This window comes from Diospyros lotus, chromosome 7, assembly GCF_014633365.1.
Source record: "Diospyros lotus cultivar Yz01 chromosome 7, ASM1463336v1, whole genome shotgun sequence".
In the NCBI taxonomy this organism is placed as follows: domain Eukaryota; kingdom Viridiplantae; phylum Streptophyta; class Magnoliopsida; order Ericales; family Ebenaceae; genus Diospyros; species Diospyros lotus.
Window position 1 is genome coordinate 24,547,797 of NC_068344.1, and position 21,100 is coordinate 24,568,896.

The following is a 21,100-nucleotide window of genomic DNA, read 5'->3' on the forward strand; positions in this document are numbered from 1 at the left end:
TTTAAAAATTAATTGATCGAATCTAAAATATATGTTCACCCTTTCCACAGATTTAACAATTGAACAGAGTCCCATCTCAAACCAAACTGTTTCATACCACAAGTGCAAATTATTCACACTCATCTAATTAAAAAGAAAATATTGCAAAATCAGTAGATTGAATATATTCCAAGCTTCAAAACTCCCAACTGCATGCAGCGTCTCATCGCCTGTTTCTTCTTCTTTTCAGCTCTGCTCTCGTGGTGACTACACTGACAAGAGCCAGCCAGCCAGCGGCGCTAATTAATTAGCGTTTCTTCAGAACTGAAATGATGGGAACCTTCTCTGTAGAGAATTTGTTCAACATGCTCCTCAACTTGGACGTCGGGCTCGTCTTTCTTGGCATTCGGAGCTACTGATGTTCTCTGGTGGAAACTCTCCTGGATCTTGCTCACACCCTTCCCCACAGGCTCGATGGCCTGATTTATCGTCAACACAACATCCTTGACCACCTGCACGCGTGCGTAATCTCAATGTCATGTGAATATATATATGGTTGATGGAATGCATGTGCGTGCAGAGAGATCACTTACATGTTGACCGCCTTCAACAACAATGTCCTGAATGCTTTCTTTCACACTCGTTCCGGCAGCTTCAGCTTCGGTGTCTGTCCTTCCAAGCACAGCCAGTTTTTCCAGCTTGTCGCCCTCTTCCAACCTCAGGCTTTCTTTGGTTGTTTGGGTAGTGATCTTGCCATAGTCCGGAGCAGGCAAGAAATGATAAGGTTTTGCCGAGAAGACAAACACGTGAGCTACAGCTGCAATAGCCATCTGATAAACCCGACAACAAATGATTGAAGTGACACCACCTCCAAAAACTCAAAAAGAAACAACACAAAAATTATAGAGCTTTATTCCACTAGGTAGGTCCAGGTGGGGTGTGCTAAATGACTTTTAACTTGCAGTCAATTTGTCTAGAATTCATATTGATTGATTTGATTGGTTTGGTTTGGTTTTATATATGCTAGTTATGGCCGCTGCCCAGCTAATAGTTTATCTAGCTTTTTCCGTATAATATATAAGTAAATATATATCAATTTCTGACACAAAAATATGTAGTCATGTCAAAATGAGATGCAAATCAATCACTATCCTAAGCGTCTCTTTTCAGAATTCAATCACAGGGAACGCAGCCAAATGGCACATCCAAATCACTCATAGAACATTAAGTAATTAAACATGGGAAGGATATAACTTGTATGAAAAGTAATTTAACAAGGGAAGGATATGAAGAATTTTAAAGCATACAACTAGTATGGGTTTCAGAGATCAAAGTAGGGCCAATCAATGGTTGAAAAAACGAACTCAGAATGGGTCCACATTACTTGCTTGCCTAAGCAACACCCTATAACTTGTAATCAATTTGAATGGATTCCATACAATTAACCGGTCCCCAAAAGAAGAAAAAAAGAACCAACTTACTTCTATGCAGATCAAAAAATCCTGCAATCCAGTCTGTAGTTTTCCTTCACTGGGCAAGACTCCAAGAGCACACAATAAAGCTATACCCACACCTTGCCACCAAGTAGCAAAGACAATGGCCTTGAAGCTGATAAATTTTGCAAGGGGCTTTATTGGCTGAAGCCTCTCATGAGTAACATTATAAAACTGCACTAGACAATACAAAGCCCACATCTGGCTAAAGTTTAGAACCACTGCCATGTAAGGATACCTGTAGGAGAACGGCTGAAGCAGTAAATGCATTAAAATGATAAAGATCTTAGTTTTCCCTTTTCAAGGACTATCCTGAAAGCACAAACAAATCAAGGGAAAATGCAACCATGAATAAGATACTGCTGGCGGTTTGACATTTTTATCACCTTGAAAATACTAGCAACACTCGGTATCTATTGATAATTAAAAAAATGTGAAGCAATTAGAAAAAAAAAAAAAATGGAAACAACAAAAAGAACAAAGTGGAGGCAACACAACGTGACTTAATTATGAGAAGGTTTATTGGCAGAAGTTTCCAGCAATAGTTTTGTTTCCTCTGGAGAATGCTAAAAGGCATCCAGCCCTTAAGCAGCTGCAGCCCTAATGCAACCCTTATCTGGGACGCAAGCTTGCTAATCTTGCATGCTACCAAGCCCTTCATGTCTCATGCAAATGCAATGGCATTTTATTGGGTCCTCTAGTTGAGACACGAGAATGAATTATTTGTGGTCAATACAATTCATGGATTTATGCTGAGGTCTTAGGCTTAAGCATGGGCCCTTACAAATGTGGCATTAGGGCTGAATTATGTCATCACATGTAGGGGTACCTAGTTCTGGTCCGTGCATATAATCTATCTAAATATCCTTCCATCATCTATATGCACACACCAGTTTCAGAAGTCAAAATCCATTAGAAAGCAAGACGCACCCGTAGTACCACTTGAACTCCCCGTCGCCATATACACCAAAAAGCTCCAACAAGAATGCCAAGAAAGCACAAACAATCTTCAAAATCATCTGGGCTATCGAGCAAACAATTAGAGTTCAATAAATGGAAGACCAAAAAGTAGAAAGGAAAATTTTAGGACTTACATATTGTACGAGACCAAATTTTTCTATTGTAAGCAAATCTTTTCCAAGCACGCTTGGTTGGAGGAAGAAATTGCCACATGCTCTCGTGTGCAAATTTGATTTCTCACCTTCCTCTTCTAATAATGGTTTGCTGAGCAGTTTTCTTGATTCATCTTCAAGTAGTTCTATTACTCTTCTTTCACCACCTGCAGACATTGTTTTTTCTTTGTCAAATTTCTTTTATTACAAACAGCTTGGCAAGAGAGAATCTTCAAGGATGATCCGGAATTAATTAACTAGTCATTGAGCAACAGTTATTATATATGTTCAAATTCAAGAAAGACACTAATTAAACATCAATAAGATGCCACTGTCACAATAAGAAGTATGTGAAAAAAGAAGAAGAATCCAAGGCTTGTTTGATTATAATCTTCGTGATTTCATTTTTATCATTTTTGAAAATGGAAATTGTTAAAAACTCTGAAAATGCCATCATTTTCATTTAAATATTCCAGAATGAGTAAAGACATCTTTCTTGTTATTCTGGGAAAACTGGGCATCTGAAAACAATTTTTCATATCATAGTCACTTGGTACCAGTGCACCAAGATGCTTTCCAAAGTTTAAAATTAGAAAATAGTTTTCAAAATAATAACAAAATGACCCTAATATATTATCAATGGAGCATGGGTTAACTACACAATAATGGTCCCTGTAGGTTAATTTGAGTTTTATTCTAGTTAGCAATTATAACTTGAACTTTTTAAGAAAAGAAATCCAAGATAATAAATTACAAGAGTTAAATTTTTTGAAGCAGTAAGGAAATATAGTTCATATGACCATTAACGGAGAGGAAAATTGGTAAAATACTCATCTTTTGCGTAAGAAGATCTTCTTTTGAATGGCCCATATCTTAGTAAAAGTTAGGGCAGTGATGATTGGAATTTTGTCCCAAAAAACAAGTTGAGGTATAAAATTTGATATTCAAGGAAGGGACATATAGGAGGAATGGTATGGAGATTACGAATATGACTCTAAAATATAAGGTAATAATGGAAGTAAACAGAACAGAAGATAGTTGTTCTAGGAAAAGCAGCACTGAATATCATCATCATTATTATTATTGTATATCACTACAAGATGGATTAAAAGGACAAAGAAAGGCAAGACTTTTGGAGAACTTAAAAGGCACGTTTTAAGTAACACCTAGAGAGAGAGAAGAAAAAAAATCATTACATGAGATGACTTGAATGGCGCAAAGAAATCAATAGGTAAATAAATGTGCATGGAAGTCAATTCATTATCTATTCACACCTGACACCATGTTTAAGGAATGGGTTTAAGAAATGGGAACAAGACTTGATCATACGTAAACATGACTTCTCAATTAGCTAAAAGCAGTGACTGTTTTTAATAGTTAAAAGAATGATCTATATCCTAAGAATTGTAAAATTACATAAAGAAAGTGTCTTCTAAGTCTAACCACTTAATATAATTAAGCTTATGGTGCCGCCCTTGAGCTATATATCAAAACTACGAATAAAACTACAAATTAGATGATCTATAATAAAAAAAAGTAACGTCCACCCCTTTTTGTGGTGTTTCTTTTATTTTTTTTATAAAATAAATAAATATTATGTTTTCCCAAAATTAATTAGAAAGAAAAAATAATTTTTAAAGCATCCACCGCTGAAGAGATTGCTCCCATATTTTAAAAATGATAATAGCATCCTCTTCTATTAAAACAAATAACCATTTTGCCCCTTCTTTCTCTCTTAATTTTAACTATAGAAAATATATTTTACTTAATTACAAAAAATTATATATTTTAATTACGAAAAACATATTTCTAATCTTTATATATAAACTAAAATGTATATATGATAATTATGGAAATATATTTTTAAGTTATGTGAATTTGAAAAAAGAAAACAGATCGCTAGCGCCAATCATTGGCCCGGGGCCGCCCCCCGGCGCCGGCGAGAGAGAGAGAGAAAGAGGGGCCAAAACCGGGGAGTTGCTGAATCTATGGCCACTGCATAGAAGCACACCCCCACCCAGTGCGTATATAACCGTAGCTACAACCATCGGTTACCAATGCCTTGATGATTTGCCGATGAGGAAGAGAGTGAAACGGAATGGTATTCATTTGTGGATCAGCGAGGGCAGCGGACAGATAAAGCAGTCCTGAGCATTGGAAATGCTCAGTTGAAGCCGTCAGGTTCTGAGTTTGATACAGCTCTGCCAAAGATGATGCCCCCATTGTCCCCCCTCCCTTTCTTCAGGTTTTCTCCTTCTCTTCCATTATGCAGGAGAGTTGATTTCTTCCTAGCTATTTACAGCTTGTATTTAGAGATAAATATATATACAGATCACAGAAACTGTCCAGTCCCGAAAATTATCGTTGTTCCACATCATAGTCATGGAAGTTAATTTCTAGCAAAACAGGGAGAAGGACTCACCTTCTTCTTCATTTTTCTGTAACCAAAATTCTTCACCAAGCATGGAAAGACTCTAATCTTCCACCACTACTTTCTGTTTCCTTCTTGTTCCTCACTGACTAGACAGTTAGTTGAATTCCAGACCTCATTTTCTCTCTCCACCATGCAATTGGTAGCCCACAATTCTGGTTCCAGTTATTATTCTCTTCTCTCTCTACGCCGTTACAACATTTTGGAGATCTGGAACTTTCTTAAAACTCCTTCATACCCTGATCAATTTACGCATCCAGTCATCCGAAAGGCCCACCAGCCATGGCCGAACCCCACTTGGTTTCAGCCATTGTCGAACCCCAAGTTGGGGTTTAGCGTCCCGAGGGGAAGAAACAGAGGAAGGGAGAGAGGAAGAGGACTCGAGAAGGAAGAAGAGAGAGGGGGTTGGGGGAGAGAGAGAAAGGATATTTTAAAAAATTTAATTAGGGTCAAGTAATGGCAGAGGTGTTTGTTATTTGGACAACCCTTCCACAGGCGTAATGTATCCCAATATTTTGATATTAAAATATCATAATTTGTTCATCTTTTTCTCTCTCTCCTTGTCTGCCTCATCACTGCAACCTCACCGCCTCATCTTTGTTCCTCGCCGCCTCTCGTCGCCTTGTCTCTGCACCTTGTTGCCTCGTCTCCATGCCTTGCCGCCTTGCCTCCGTTGGCTCACCGCTGCAATTTTTAGTAACCAACGACCACCCAAACCAATCAAGGTGTAGTGATTGATGACGATCGACAAGCGACAAGAGCAAGGGCGACGTGAGAGAGAGAGAGAGAGCATTTTGGGTCATTTATCAAAAAGATAATTTTTTTATTTCATTATTTTGTAAAATTTTTTGTACACCCCCTCTGTACAAATAGCTTTTATCTTTGTTATTTTCAATAGCTTGAGACATCACTTGCTCTTGAGCCAAATATCGTTGGGGGGGGGGGGGGAGTGCATTTTTTTCAAGAAAAAATAGCCTCCAGGTTAGATGTAGTATTGGAAAATTGTATTGTGAGTATTTGATGTGAAAGTAGATGCCATCAACCAAAAAATTTTGAGGAACCTTCCTACGTGAGTATCTTGCTATTATCATTTTTTATTATTTTCAATATTTGTGTTTTCGATTATAATAGAAAAGGTAAATTGTAGGTTAAGTTTTTGATCTTACCTAAGATAAGAATCAAATTTATAATTTATCAAATTAATATTGATATATTAATTATCCGAGTGCTTATGGAGAGTCCTACTTGAGTATCTGTTATTCCAGTACAATGTTGTGTACAGGACTACAGGTTAGCTCCCATAATTTTTCAAGTGTCAAAATGGATACTGACGTAGGAAATGACATTGTCTGATGTCTCCTAGCATTTTTCATTTTAAATATACAGGTAGGAGCGAGAGCCACACTATCAACTCCAAATTCCTTGGTTAATAAGTGCAATAATATAATTCCACTGTCAGGAGATGGGCACGTGAATGCTTGTAAATAGATGAAGGTTTTAGCCTTAAGAATGAGACAAAGACAACCCATCACATTACACTCAAATCTTGTACTCAGACATCACAAAATAACATGGGTATGCAGGTTATCCCAACTGGGTGGTCGGTGGTGAGAATGCCTGTGAGACCAGGACATCTGGCCAATATTGAGTCGAGCTAAACAATCTTCTTAGATTATAGAGGTATATGATAAAGCCCAACCCAGGGAGGCAAGGTGCTCGGATAATAAATACCTCGCAATAAGATAAACAGGGAACTCAAAGGTTTGTGTCTCGAGATAGATTTGCGCTGTGACGTCAGTCATTATGGAAATTTAGGTGTAAGGAGACCATCTTAACTTAGAGGGGAAGGCCTTGCCTCAATCCTGATAGCAAAGAGTTCTGAGGATTGGAGATAGTTCAAACCCATCTGGATAGGGATTATTCTTACCCGGAATAGAAACCAAATCATTATAGGAAAGGATATTATAGTCTATATAGGGGTGGGGGGTCTCTTAACACCATGAACATATGACAATCAATAATCCATAGCAATGAATGCCCACACACCACCTCTCCCCCTTTCTAGTAGCGTTGATGTGTCGATCTCTTTTCTCCACAACTGTATTCTTGAAGATCCATCATAATTACACAATTTATATACCAGTTATTTCTATATACCCACATTGGAATGATGGTAAAATTTCAGAAATAGATAAGAGAATATAAACTGATGAGGGTTGATATAGTTGCAGGTAGTTTAAGAAACAGGCCCAGTTTGCGTAGCTTACCGAGGCAGGCAATGAGATAACTCCCAAAAGAATACAAGGCAAATGCTTCGTAACAGTTTCTTAAAATATCGCACGCCAAGGACAAGCTTGGGTTCCACAAGGACAAAATCTGGAATAAGTTAGCGACTCATCAGATTAATTTATAAGGAAACTCGAATACCACATAAAAGTGCTAAACATCTTCCTCCCATCTGCATCTCCTCTTTATCATTAGGATACTTGCCTAGGTGGCTGCACTTTTTTTCTCTTCTGTGACTTTTTCTTTCCCTGTTCTCTCTAAATTACAGCTTGTGTTATATTAAACTGAAGAAAGATCTAATAAATATTTATCAGCACTGGAAATACGTGCAAGTCCATGTCAATAATACATAACATGAAAAGCTAATGTATAAACTGACATGTGATCACAGATTATTGTCTCATCGGAATCATTTTTTGTATACATTTGTCTTCATTACAATGTTCAGACAGTCAAAAAGTGAGTATTTGCTTGTCAATCATACCGTTGAAGAGATTGAATGAACAGCCATTGCACTTGATTGAATGAACAGCCATAGATAGTATTTGCAACTAAAGAAATTATTTTGTATGTCTTAGATAGATGATACTTACAGATTCGCTAGCATAGATAGGTACCATGAGCAGAACTGCAACAATCCATTTTTGCTCCTGAAAATGAACCAAGTTAAGATAGTTTCCGGCTATTGTTATGACAACAGATAGTCAAACCTCATTTAGTAACCTCCTAGAAAGATACTTAGTATTTGGAATGACATGTCGCGTATAAATTTTCTAAAAGAGGTTTGACGTCTAAACTTTTAAATAATTTATTTCCCAACCACTCCATGGAGGATTTTTTCCAGTTGTGGAGTACCATTAGTCCTAGAGGCCGTGATTGGTGAGCTTAGGCAGCAATTTCTTTTTAATTTGGTGCGTTTGGATGGAGAACAATAAAAAGCACTTTGAGGAGAGTGGATGGAATGAAAAAACTTTCAGCCAAAGAGGTATAGCAAGACAAAGAAAAATAAACTCCTAAACTCTTAGTATGATATGTGTTACAATGAATTCATAGAAGATACAATCGTAGATAGAGATGGCTATAGCACTAGAATTCATGTAGCAGACTTCACCTAGAGGCATTAAAACATAGATATGTTTTATTGCTGTTGGAAAGATCAAACAGCTACTTGAAAAATCTTTGCTTGTCATTCTATTTTTGGCTAAGGGAGATTCAATATTTTTCTTTACGTTTTACTGATTTTCTATGAGAACCGAATTCTCCAGAAGATATGGAGGATGATGGAGCATTTTCCAGTGATTTGGACGTGCTCAGGGGCCCAGATGATAAATTGGCCTTCTGACTTATCTTCTTGTAAATGTGGCAGCATCTGCTTGATGCTCTTAATAATACTTCATTCTTAATATATCTAAAAGCTATTTGTGCTGAGTAGTGGATAGCACCACCAAAGGATGCTGTAGTTGCAGACTTGCAGTCAATTAATTGAGCAGTTGATAGCATCACAATTCAACATCATTTCTCATGATCTGTGCCTTAACAGGGGAACCTATCCACTAGATCTATTCATTAACATAACATCATCTGCAACAGATTGTAGAGAACACTGTTATCAGCCAAGCAACAGACTCACAACGACCAGAATATAGTCCCCGGACAGTGCAGCAAACACAATGGCAAAAGAACTCACCGCTGGATTAGTGTATGATCTGAGATGTTGGAAAATTAAATGGAAGGAGAGGACCAAAGATAGGAAGACAAAACATCCTGCAATGATGACTGCGGGCTGGTAGAGATCCCTGTAGATGTTGTTATCTATAAGGTTGTAACTTGTTGCCATGCCAACTGCATCTTCAAATGCCAACACTCTGAAACTTGCTACAAAGACCATATGACAAACAAACCTGGGATATTATGACCACAATTTCAGAATTGTTAGACGTAAAAAGATCATGCCATCACTAAGTAGCATTAGTAATCTCAAATTCAGGGGATATGTTAAGAATGTCCGAGGGTCCATTGTGTACACAAATCAATTTAAAAAAAAAAAAAAAACGAGCATCCTCATAGAACTTCAACTTAGATGCTTCAATTCTGGTTTAGTCTTTCTTCAAAGGACGAATTTGTTGCTTTCACCTCCTTGTTTCGGCGACTGGTGTTAGTATTTCTAATAATCATGAAAGGCCCAAATTTGACTAAATTTTTGGGTCTGGGCGGCTAAATGGAAGCTGCATGTGCACATCAAGCGCAAGTAAAGGAGCAACCATTCCGCCAAACAATCTGGATCTTGGTTTCCTTCAATGCCTGTAACGCATAAAAATATAAACCACAAATTCTCCACCACAATGCGATGCTCTTCCTCGTATTGTGTTAAAATTTTCCCTCTTTTCTCCTAATAACCACTTAACTAATCCTTGATAAAGGATAACAGAGAAGTGGGCAAATAATTCTGGGTCTGTCAAAATGCAACAATAGAATGCTAAATGGAAACAAACAATTATTCATTGACAATAGTGAAGATTGAGCTCACCTGGAACTGGGTCTCGGAGGGATTGATTTACCATTTTTTGTGCGTAAAAGGGTACAGCAGTCTGCGAGGACGAGCAAATTGGGAATTGGGTTTTGAATCTGAAGCTGACACGTTTCGCGGTTACAACACTGGCAGTTACCATTGCGACGCGTGGCTCTGCGGCCCAACTTAGTCCATTTTTAGGCCGCTTCCTATATTTTAACTTCTTTGTTTTTTTGCCAGTGTTTTTGTTTTTGTTCGCCCTTTTATGTTTAGGTTTAGTTTGTAGATTTATTTATTATGGTTTTATTGTGTTACCAGAAGTTAGACAGCCTGTATTGACGTGTGATCTTGTCTGAGGGCTTTAACCCCTTCTAATGGGCAATTTTTTTTGTAATGAATGCTAACAATATATACATATATATATAAATACAAATTATTGCGTAGAAAAATAATTATTTTACAAAATTTTAAAAATTATTTTACTAAATTAATTTAGTGAATCTAATTTTAAGTGTACTTTGTGGATGATTATAGATAGATAAATAAAACTCAATCCCATGTAAATATACAAAGATTTATAAAAAGTTTGACTTTAAAAGTTTATGCGTTCAATTTTTGAGTTAAAATTTAAAAAATTTTGTTATGAAATAAGAGCCATAAGAGCTAAAAGCTTAATACAATTCCTAACTTTTAACAAAGAGATAAAGTTTTAACAGGTTCTCTTACTAATAAGAATACTCATATTCCTCAAATAATATGAAATTTTCTCACACAGAAATAAATCAAATAAAATAAACATAAATGACTTACAATCTCTTTGAAACCTAAAAAAAAAAAAAAAAACAAAGAAGTAAGTCATGAACATGAACTTTCAACTCACTCAATACAATCCCAACTTTAGATCACCTTTTTTTTATTGCAACACTGGTGTGATTGATCATTTTTAAAGATTTTCAATAGCTTCAAACTGTGGAGAAAAAGAGTGTGACTCAATAATTCAAAATCAAATTTGAAATCAAGGTAGTGAATATATTTTACATGTTTAACACAAGATTACATTGACGAAAGTGTATATATAAGAGAAAATAAGTTGTCATTTCTAAACTGTCATTTCTTTTGTATATAAGTGTGTTAGTTATTCTATGAATAAGGCTTATTTGATTTCGGGCCTCATTCTTCGATCAATTCTTAAGCTTTGGATATGGAGTATGATTTTGTTCACCTCCTTTAATAGGAGTGACCATTACCCTCACTGTTCATATAAAGGTGAAAAACAACGAAACGACTTAAAATAATTTAATTACCGTTTCATTGCTTTTCACCCTCACATAAACAGTGAGGGTGAGGGGTGAACAAAATCGCTCTCTTGGATATGGGATGTCAACCCATGACCTTTATGGGTTCGAGGCAAGATCCGGATTCGAGAATGGAGCGAATGGTAGATCCAATGCGGGCTCGGGCTTCTGAATTGCATTCGGATTTGGGTAGGGGTGCTGGCTTGCAGTAATCCTCGGGCATGGACTCTCCTGCTGGGTCCCCCCAGGGTCATTCAATAGACCAGGACCCTTTACACGTAGGCCAACCACGTTCCCGGGCTCAAATTATAGAGAAATCTGCCCCCCTCGAATTCCTGAAAAAAGCTGCCATTTTTTCCCCAAGTGACTACTTCATATGGCATACCACGTGTTCATCTCACTCTAGAAGCTCGTGTCGTGGGTGCGACCTATTGGGAAAATACTCCTGTTTCCCACTCTTCAATCTCCAGCAATGAGATTATAAAAGAAATATGGGCTGCTCGAAATGCATTCTAATCATTCAGGTTTTTTCTTCTTCCATTTTAATTCTAATGACTCAGATTTTTGAGGGAGACCCTTGGCACTTTGCTCAGCGACCACTATTCCTTCGTTGTTGGGAATTTGGCATGGTTTTATCAAAGGATGCTCATACGTCCATCCCAGTATGGGTTAAATTTTTTTATGTTCGTTTGGATTGTTGGTCATTTCTGGGATTATTGCAGCTTGCGAGTGCTCCAGGTAAAGGCTTGGATTCGCTCGCATTTGTTTTGAGGTACATATCTCATCTACATTTCCTTCCTATATTGAGTTGTATGAGGGTTTAGATGAGTTTATAGTTGAACCAAAGATTGCGTGTATCCTAGTGGAATATCAGTGGTCCCTTCAGCTTCTCAGCACAGTCAAGTGTAAATCCGTACATATTCCATTATCTTTTGATCCTATTCCTCCTCCTCTTACTGTTTGTTTAGGGAAATCCTTGATATCCCCCATTTTCCTCCTCTCATCCTCCTCTTGTTTCCCCTAGGACTTCTGATAAATTCCCCCACTCCTCTAGCACCATTGCCCTATCCCAAGATATACTCATCCCTGAGTCTTCTCTTGCTTTATCCAATTCTCTCTGTTGCTAACCCTTTCTACTCTCTTATGGACAAAGATCAGGATATCCCTTCTAATAGCAACTTGGAGACTCTCGATACTTCCATTTTTGAAACCTCATTGTCCTCCATGTTTGAGCGGGATTCAGTATCCTAGACTACGACATCTAATCATCAGGTCCTACCACCCTTTCTTAGGCTCTCACACTTTTTGGATGTCCCATCTCTTGTTCCCCTAGTTTTTGGCTTCCCCTTGCTTGCTAAATCTACTTTCTCTCATCCGAAGAAGAAACGTCATAAGAATTGTCGCTCGAAAGGGGCTAACAAGTCTGTCCCTCCATTTTCCTCATGATCCTTGGTGCATGGAACATTAAGGGTCTGAACCACTCAACCAAGCAATAGGAGGTTCGCTTCTTCATTATTCAACATCATCTGTCTTTTTTGCGTTGTTAGAAACTCGTGTTCAAGAGAGTCGATCTCCTGATATATCCCATAATATTTTGGCTAATTGGTGTTGGGTGATGAATTATGAGTATAGTGTTGGTGGTCGTATTTGTTTTGGTTATGATCCTACTCAGCTTGCTATTGGCCTAATTTGTGGCTCTAACCAATTTTTGCACCTTTATTGTACTCGTACATCATATCAGTTGTCGTTTTTCGTCTCTTGTATATATGCTCATTATGAGGAAGCTGACCAGTTCCGTCTATGGTCTCATCTGCATTCCTTAGTGAGCTTTGTTCATCTAGCCCCATGGGGACTTTAATGTTACCCTTCACGTTTTAGAATCTCGTGGGGGGAAAACCCTTCAGGTTCTCTTGGTATGACCCATTTTGTTGATTTTGTAGCTTGCTTCTCTTTGTAGGACCTTTCTTTCCAAGGCCCATTTCTTACTTGGAATAATAAATGCTCTGGCTCTGATTGTATTTGTCTTAAGCTTGATCAGGTTCTAGTCAATGATAGTTGGTTAGCCCATTTTAAACATAGCCATGCTTCTTTCTTTACCCCCTGGTATCTCCAATCACAACCTTATGACAATTTATCTCTCAAGGCAACCAGACGAGGCATAATGGTTGTTTTCGCTTTAACAACCATTATGTTGATCATCATCTTTTTTTATCCACATTCATTGTTGGATGGTCAATGCCTTTTGTAGGTCATCCCATGTGCCATTTGGTTAAAAAGCTTTGATAAATTTGTTCGCTTAAGAGGGGGTAAATTAATCTTTTTCACCATTTTTAAAACGAAGCTCAAATAAATGAATTGAAATAAAATAAGAATGTAAAGAAAATAAGAATGCAACACACAAAATTTAAAGTGATTTAGCTATAAAGTTTAGTCCACTACCTTGGTCCACCACTAAAGATTTTGCAAACACACAAGTGTATACCTTTACTATACCTTGTAGCTTTTACACATGATCAACTACTCAACCTTTACAAATTTTGGCTTTTACAAACTTGGCTCAACCACAACTTAAAAGGACCAGGCATAACCTTTACAAGTTTTCACACCAAGTGTGAAAGGATTTTTCAGTAAAAAAATATAAGATGATACAATAAGCACTGATATTTTTCTTGAAAGAGAGTTACAAGATTTAAAAATCAAACACACTCTCTTTGAGTGAAATAGAAAAGATTGATCGTGAGTAGCTCAAAAGAATAAGCTTAGAAAGTTTGTTTATCACTTGTAGTACTCAATGTTGTAATCCTCTTCTTTCAACTTCTTTTCCTATTTATAGATTTTTCATATTTAATGTTAGTTAACATGGCATTTGACAAATGGAATGCATTGATTGAGTCACAATTGCCACTTGTTTTCTCTATGAGCATTAAACAACTAGTAATAAATCACAAAAGTATGCCCAAGTTGTCTAAAATGCATTTAATGAACCAAAAAGATGAAACTAATTACAACATTAAATGTGTTTAAGGACTAAATTTTTCAATTAAGTTCAGACAAAAAATACTCGACTAATATTGATCCTTACTTGATTGGATATCCTATGTAATGAATTATATGATAAGCTTACTCGAGTACGAGACTTTCATTACTAGATTATTTTTTAAGCCTAAAAAAGATGCATTGCTTACTCGATTACAAGGCCAAGTTTACTCGATTAGATTCTATCATTACTCAAGTACAAAGAAAAGATACTCTATTATTTTGAAGACCAGAACCTTAGCTAGATTTCATCTCATTCTTACTTGATTAAAAATGATATCTACTCAAGTATAAAAATATATTACTCAATTAACACCAAATCTTCACTCCAGTAAAATGTTGCTCAAATTTTTAAAGTAGACGATACTCAATTATAATACATATTCACTTGAGTATAATCAATTATTACCCGATTACAAGAATACTGTACTCAATTAACTTTAAGATGATAGAAAAATGTATAACATAATCAAGTACAAGAAACAAGATAGTTAATTATATCACATTTTTACTGGATCGTACTAATATATGTAATCGATTATTTTAAGAAATAAACTAAGCATTACTCGATTACATTTAAGGCTTACTCGATTATTTTTAGCAAAAAACCTTGCATATGCTTACTCAATTTTTACAAAAGGTTTACTCAATTGACTTTCACATGCTTGATCAAATACTCGATTATATTAAACAAATACCCGATTTGATTTAACATATACTCGATTATTGTCAACATTTTACTTGATTAAAAAGTTTCAAACTTAAGAGTATTTCAAAATGTTTTGGATATCATAAAATAAACAAATTTACTAAAAAATATTTTCTCATTCAAATTTATCAAAAACCATTTTCTCATAAAATCAAAACATAAATTTCTCAACAAGCTTAAAGCTATCAAGCAAAACTTAAAAGCGCTCAATCATCAACATAGTCATGTTACCTCCTATGTCTTAAGTATTCGAGAACAACTTCAAGAAGTCTAGATGCTCCTTCATTCTTCCCCTTCTGATCCATCTTTGAGACACCGTGAGATGACCTTGAGTTGCTCTCTTACTGAAGCCTTGGCTCAGAAGAGTGATTTTTTTGTTTCGTGCCTGCATTTGATGATCAGGAGAAGGGGACCGGTGCTCTCATTTTTTCTTCCAACATATGTTATCTAATCATAATTCTCATCATATTCATAGTCTCCTTAAGGAGGATGGTTCCCAAACCTCCTCTGATGAGGTCTCATCACTCTTGGTTACCCACTTTCATGATCTCCTAGCCCTTCACTCTTGTCTCGATCTCCTAGCCCATCACCCTCATCCTCTTCTTCTTACTTTTGAGTTTATCAATTTCTATAGATTGTGCCTTGTCCTTTGATTGTTGGCCTGGCCTTCTTCTGGAGGTCTCTTCTGAGGAGGTGCATGGGGGATGATAAAGCCCTTGGTCCTAATGGTTTTACAGTCAAATTATTTCGTCGAGCTTGGGAGGTTGTTAGCCTTACCTTTTTGGAGGTTGTCTGTGGTTTTTTTAAAACTAGCAAGCTTCTTAAGGAGATTAATGCCACTATTGTAAGTTTAGATCCTAAGGTCCCCCCACCCTATATCCACTAGCCAATTCCGTCTTATTTTTTGTTGTAATGTGGTTTATAAAGTGATTTTCAAGATTTTGGCTAATTGCCTAAAACCGCATCTCCTTGATCTCGTTGAGTCATCACATATTGTTTTTGTCCTAAGGCGTTCCATAGGTGATGACATTTTGATGGCCCAAGAGTTGTTGCACTGATATCATCTCCCTCGTGGTCTTCCTTGGTGCACTCTAAAGGTGGACTTGAGTAAAGCTTGTGACTCGATCGCTTGGGATTTTCTTCTTACTATCCTTCAGCTCATGAATTTTTCCCCTCGATTTTGTTATTGGATATGAGAATGTGTGATCTCTCCCTGGAATTCTGTTAAGGTGAATGATCAATTACATGGTTTCTTTCCTAGTAGATGGGGGCTTCGTCAAGGTGACCCTATCTCGCCCTATTTTTTTGTCTTAGTTATGCAAGTTCCATGGCATCATCAAATACCATACATTTACCAATGATTTTCGATATCATTGGAAATGTGACCACCTTGGGATGATTATGCTTATGTTTACGGATGACCTTATGCTATTTTAGAATGGTGATCCGGCGTCTGTGGGAGTTTTGAAATCTTGTATGGATCATTTTGCTACTCTTTCGGGCCTTCATGTTAATCTTGGTAAGAGTGACTATTTTGTTTTCTTCCCGAACGCTGCATTCTATTCCTATATGCAAGTGAGCCAGGTATACATTTCCTCTTCTTCCCCTTTCGTCTTCTTCTCTTTCCTTCCTATTCCTCTTTTCTCTTTATGCTATATTTGTGACCTTTGGGCTTTTCCATCCTTTTAGTCCCCTCTTCCCCTCGCCTAATATATTTATATATGAGGGTCAAGGATGTTCTCATCTCTTTCCCCCTCACATTCCCATCTTTTTGTCTTGATTCTCTCTTCCCTTTAGGCCTTGCCTTACGACTTCCTAGCAGCTCCATATGACCAGTTTTCCTTCCTCCGCTAAGGCGACCGACCTTGCTCCTACTTCAAATTTCATCTCGGAATGGGGTTGTTTTAGCGACAGAAGTTTTCTGGTTTTGCTTGTGCCCCTTTGGGCTACTCTTTTGTTATTTCTGGCCTTTCCCATTCTGGGTTAGTTGTTGCTTATCTCCATTGTACAATTCTTCATTCTCATCTATGGTTTTTGCCTCACCAATTTGAGGCCCCTTTGATGTACCTTGTTGCTTCTTGTTCTTAACTACCTAGTTGTTGTATTGTTCTTTACTCTGAGCGGGTTTGCCCTTGCTTTTGTTATAGATGCTTTTGCGCTTTTTGTTTAATGAATTTCTTATTTAAAAAAAAGATTTCATCATTCAAATTAAGAAAAAGATTGGATTCTACTACAAAATATAATATGCATGGAATAAAAAAGAAAAAAAAAAAAGAACATCTATATATCGCTGACTCTGTCATTTATATCATCACGACAAAAATTAAATGCAAACAAAAGTTAATTTTATTGTAATGAATGTCTAAAACATTTTGCTAAAGAAAACACCTCACTAATATTTAGTTCCAATTCCATGCCTTAGAAATACTTTGCAAAGAAATGACATAAACATATTTAGCATATTGATGTTAACAAAACCCTAAAATAATTGCAAACACCTTGAGTAGCATTTTGTAGATAAAAAAAAAAAAAAGCATGACACTAAGGGGAGTTTGGTACAGGAAATTTTTTTAGATTTATAGGAATATTAGGTTAGGAATCTACGTTCCCATGTTTGGTACAACTTTTTAAAAAAGAAATCATAGGAAAATATCATTCCCAAAATTTATTTTTAATTAACTTTTCTACAAAAAAATTTTCATAAGAGGTTGGGAATCTTGGATTCTCATAGACTAGAAAAAGTTTTTGATAAATAAGAAGACTAAAATACCCCTTACCATCTTATCAAAAAGTTTGCCAACAAAACTTTGGCCCACATTGTCGACGTTTAGATTTGGTCGACTATGATTTGTTGGCCCGTACTGATAGAATGATCTTGAACACGAGGAAAAGAAAGTAATAGCACGATTAACCAGACAATACGCCAGAAATTTTTACGTGGTTCGGCCATAATCATGCCTAGTCCACGATTGCTTTCTGATCATTTTTATAGAGTAACATTATGTATTTTTTCCTGTTGTTGTTGCAATGGCTTTTCGACCCTCTATTTATAGTGTGGGGTATTTACAATTTATACAAAGTTTCAGGTAGTGGGGTCACATCGTGAGGGACAATGTGTCCTTATTATCTTCATAAAATTGGGGAAAAAAGTTTCGCACCATCTGGGACCTGGTTGACCAGGGACAAGACAAGTGGACATCATCTCTGGTTATTCTGCTTCGTGGTCTTCTTTGCGAGCTGATTGGATTGGTCAACAAGCTAGAGACATCGTTGAGGAGCTCGCTCACCATTACGGTTGGAGCTTGCGCTTTATTAATTACGTGACCTTGCTGAGGTGCCTTCGGCCTTAGGTTCATTGGGCTTTGAGAAGTTGGGCCGAATCCTTGAACTATTCCCAGCCCAAAGTGGTCCAGTAAGCGATTTAGAAAATGCCCATCACACACATGCATCAAACTGCCACTGCCATGAAGGGGAAAATGCAACCAATGATCAAATGTACTTAGAAGGGATTTATCATTTTTAAAGAAAAAATTAAATAAGAATAATTTTGAAAAAAAGAATATAAATTTTAAAGAATGTTGCATTTAAACCAAATATAAGAATGTAAAATTCTCAAAAAAGAATATCCAACATTTTTTAGAATATTTAAACTAACCAAACATAGAATTGCATAAATTCTGCGAATCAAAGGTTTCCAAGAATATTATCAAGAAATATGAATTTCAAAAATATAAAAACTTTTTTTATATCAAACGCCCTGTAAGTGAAACGAATGTCAAACAATAATTTTGACTTTTGCAATGAAAGTGGTAATAATTATGCCAAATTAATGCAAGCAACGAAATAATTTTCACACAAATTACAAAATTTTTATACCAATATATGTTTCCTCATTAACGCAAGATAAATTTCTAGAAATGGTAAATTAATTCCGTACACAAAGGCAATTTCATCGTGCGACAAACAAATGTGCAATTTATGACATTGGAAAATAAGATCATACATTATTAGCACTCTATATGAATTTAACTTTGACGACTCCTATGTTTAGGTAACAAAATTTGTGTAGCTTCAGAGAAATAAAAAGAAAGAAAGACTATAGCTTGTTAGTCCACATGAAAAGAAATGACATTTGAAACTTGGATGAAATAACGCATATGCACTAAATGCTTCATAAGCCAAGTAATGGAGACAATATATAGAGCTATGCAGTGGATAAGCTTGAGTTTATTTCATTTCTTGGCCCTTTTTTCTTGTTAGGAAAATGTAAAATTTCCTTGTGAGTCATGATATCCAAGTCAATAGAAACATGTACTTCTAGAGAGACTCCAAATATGATTTCTTTTTGATAGAATGAGATTAAAAAAATTATTAAAGAAACGATATAAAACATAAGGTACAACCAATTAACACAAAAAATCCATAAAGGAACATAAAGCAGAGAAGTTAATAGTGCAACCAACTATTCTTTAGAGAGAAAACAAATTCTAGTAGCCACAAGTAATAAAGAAGCTCCAACTGAACTCAAGCCCCACTACAACATATATTCCAACAATCACCCACCAACTACGAACACTCTACTACTTCAGATAAGATTATTGTTAAGCCTAGCGATGACCCATCAACTACAAACGCTCCATCTCTCCAAATATAATTACTATTAAGGCATTAAATACCATATTTGCATTGATTTCAATGCAAGAAAAACTCTTTATTACATACAGAAGATGCCAATAACAGAAATCTCTAGGCATTTACTCTACTTGGTTTGTAGTACATGTACTAAAATGGTTATAAATTAAAGGTCTTGTTTCAAGTGTTTGTTAATGCAAGGAACTTTTCGGCTAAGCCCTGCAAGTGTGTGCGACTGCAAGGTCTCTCTCTCTCTCTCTCTCTAGCTATCACACACACACACACACACACACAAAGACATACACACACGGTGTTGACTGAACACCTATAATATTGCCCTATTTGTTCTTTTGATTTTCCTGAATGTTTTTTTAGCATAGTTATAATTACAAAGTAGAAGTCAAATTTGTAATACCTTTGGAGTCACTTTCTCTCTCAGTCATTCTCTCTCATTCTGCATAGGGACTCTTTATATACGCAACAACAATGTTTCACCTGCCTGATGAATTATCTGTGGTCGTTCCCCAAGAAGAATTCAAGTTATTTCACGAAATGGACAGGAAGTTGTATGCCATCCTTACTATGGAGCTCCAACGTGATCCTCATGAATCCATGAGGACCATGGCCTTATGGATATGGCTAGAGCGATTTGGCTATAAAAATCTCATTGAGAGGATTTCATCTATGCCTCACTTTTTGATCAATGAGCTTGTTAAAGAGGCAGTAATATGTGAAAACTACCTTAACACCAATCTCTCTCTGCAATTTTCAAGACCAAATGACCTCCTTTTAACTCAAAGCTTAACAAGCAATGAGATCTCACTTCGTTATTTCCATGAGAACAAACTCACTATTTTTAAGGCCATTGCAAAGATTACATCCGACGTTTGTGTAAGGGCATTTAAAGACATTATGAAGGAAGCTATAAAGAGGAATTATGGCCAATACCTAGCTGCAATTGGGACGCCAATGCCATCCTTTGTTCAACCTAACCTTGCTCAACAAATGATTTATGGTGCTGTTAACACATACTTGCCTCAAACTAGCTTGGTGCATCCAGAAGATAGGAGCTTGTTTGCAACATTCTCTAGGGGTGAACCTGTGGGTGAAATGGAGATCCGAGAATTCTTCAATAATTTCTTCGGGGATTGTGTGGAATCAATCTATATACAAGAAGTTCAGGTTGGGGAACAACCAATATTCGCTCGAATTATTTTCAACTCACTTTCATGGATTGAGTTGATTCTGGATGGGCTGGAGAAGGCGAAATTCATCATCAACGGGAAGCATGTGTGGATGCGAAAGTTTGTGTCAAGGCGCCACCAAACTACTCGTCGCCACAACACATAATAATCCCAAACATTATGCTTTGTGGTGGTTCTAGGTTGATATGATGTTAGACCCACATTCTTTTACTTGCTTTTTGATCAGCTGGTTGTGGGTTGATATGACGTTGTTTCTTTTTCTTCTTTTAACCGATCCTTTGGTTGTGGCTCCTTAGGATCTGGGTTTTGTAATGCCTTTGGCTAGGCCACTTCTTTAATTTTGCCCAGTAAAAATAATGTAATAAACGGAAATGAAACCAAAACACCTTTTTTGTTTTCATTGTAGTGGCAAG

General features: G+C 36.6%; 2 protein-coding genes across 3 annotated transcripts; one reads left to right on the plus strand and one right to left on the minus strand.

Annotated features, from left to right (window-relative positions):
* Positions 1-9,987, minus strand: LOC127806953 (protein LAZ1 homolog 2). Of its 2 annotated transcripts, none has more exons than XM_052344578.1 (9): positions 9,829-9,987; positions 8,989-9,202; positions 7,895-7,951; positions 7,283-7,391; positions 2,567-2,751; positions 2,403-2,491; positions 1,461-1,710; positions 573-809; positions 1-491 (listed from the first exon to the last, which is right to left on the minus strand). In XM_052344578.1, exons 2-9 carry the CDS (start codon positions 9,187-9,189, stop codon positions 279-281), a joined length of 1,341 nt encoding a protein of 446 aa, XP_052200538.1. In that variant the 5' UTR covers positions 9,190-9,202; positions 9,829-9,987; the 3' UTR covers positions 1-278. The 2 variants fall into 2 exon arrangements, with proteins under 2 accessions (XP_052200538.1, XP_052200540.1); XM_052344580.1 differs by lacking the exon at positions 9,829-9,987 and adding an exon at positions 9,435-9,822.
* Positions 9,988-20,034: 10,047 nt separating this feature from the next.
* LOC127805622 (uncharacterized) lies at positions 20,035-20,832 on the plus strand. The gene has a single exon (XM_052342372.1). The coding sequence runs from the start codon at positions 20,035-20,037 to the stop codon at positions 20,830-20,832; it is 798 nt and encodes a 265-aa protein (XP_052198332.1).
* The last annotated feature ends 268 nt before the right edge of the window (positions 20,833-21,100 follow it).

Coding starts and splice junctions, on each gene's coding strand:
- LOC127806953 (XM_052344578.1), bottom strand. CDS start 9,189: ATGGTCTTTGTAGCAAGTTTCAGAGTGTTGGCATTTGAAGATGCAGTT. Junction 2,492..2,566: donor AATTTGGTCTCGTACAATAT/GTAAGTCCTAAA, acceptor TCGATAGCCCAG/ATGATTTTGAAGATTGTTTG. Junction 810..1,460: donor ATTTTTTGATCTGCATAGAA/GTAAGTTGGTTC, acceptor CGGGTTTATCAG/ATGGCTATTGCAGCTGTAGC.
- LOC127805622 (XM_052342372.1), top strand. CDS start 20,035: ATGGACAGGAAGTTGTATGCCATCCTTACTATGGAGCTCCAACGTGAT.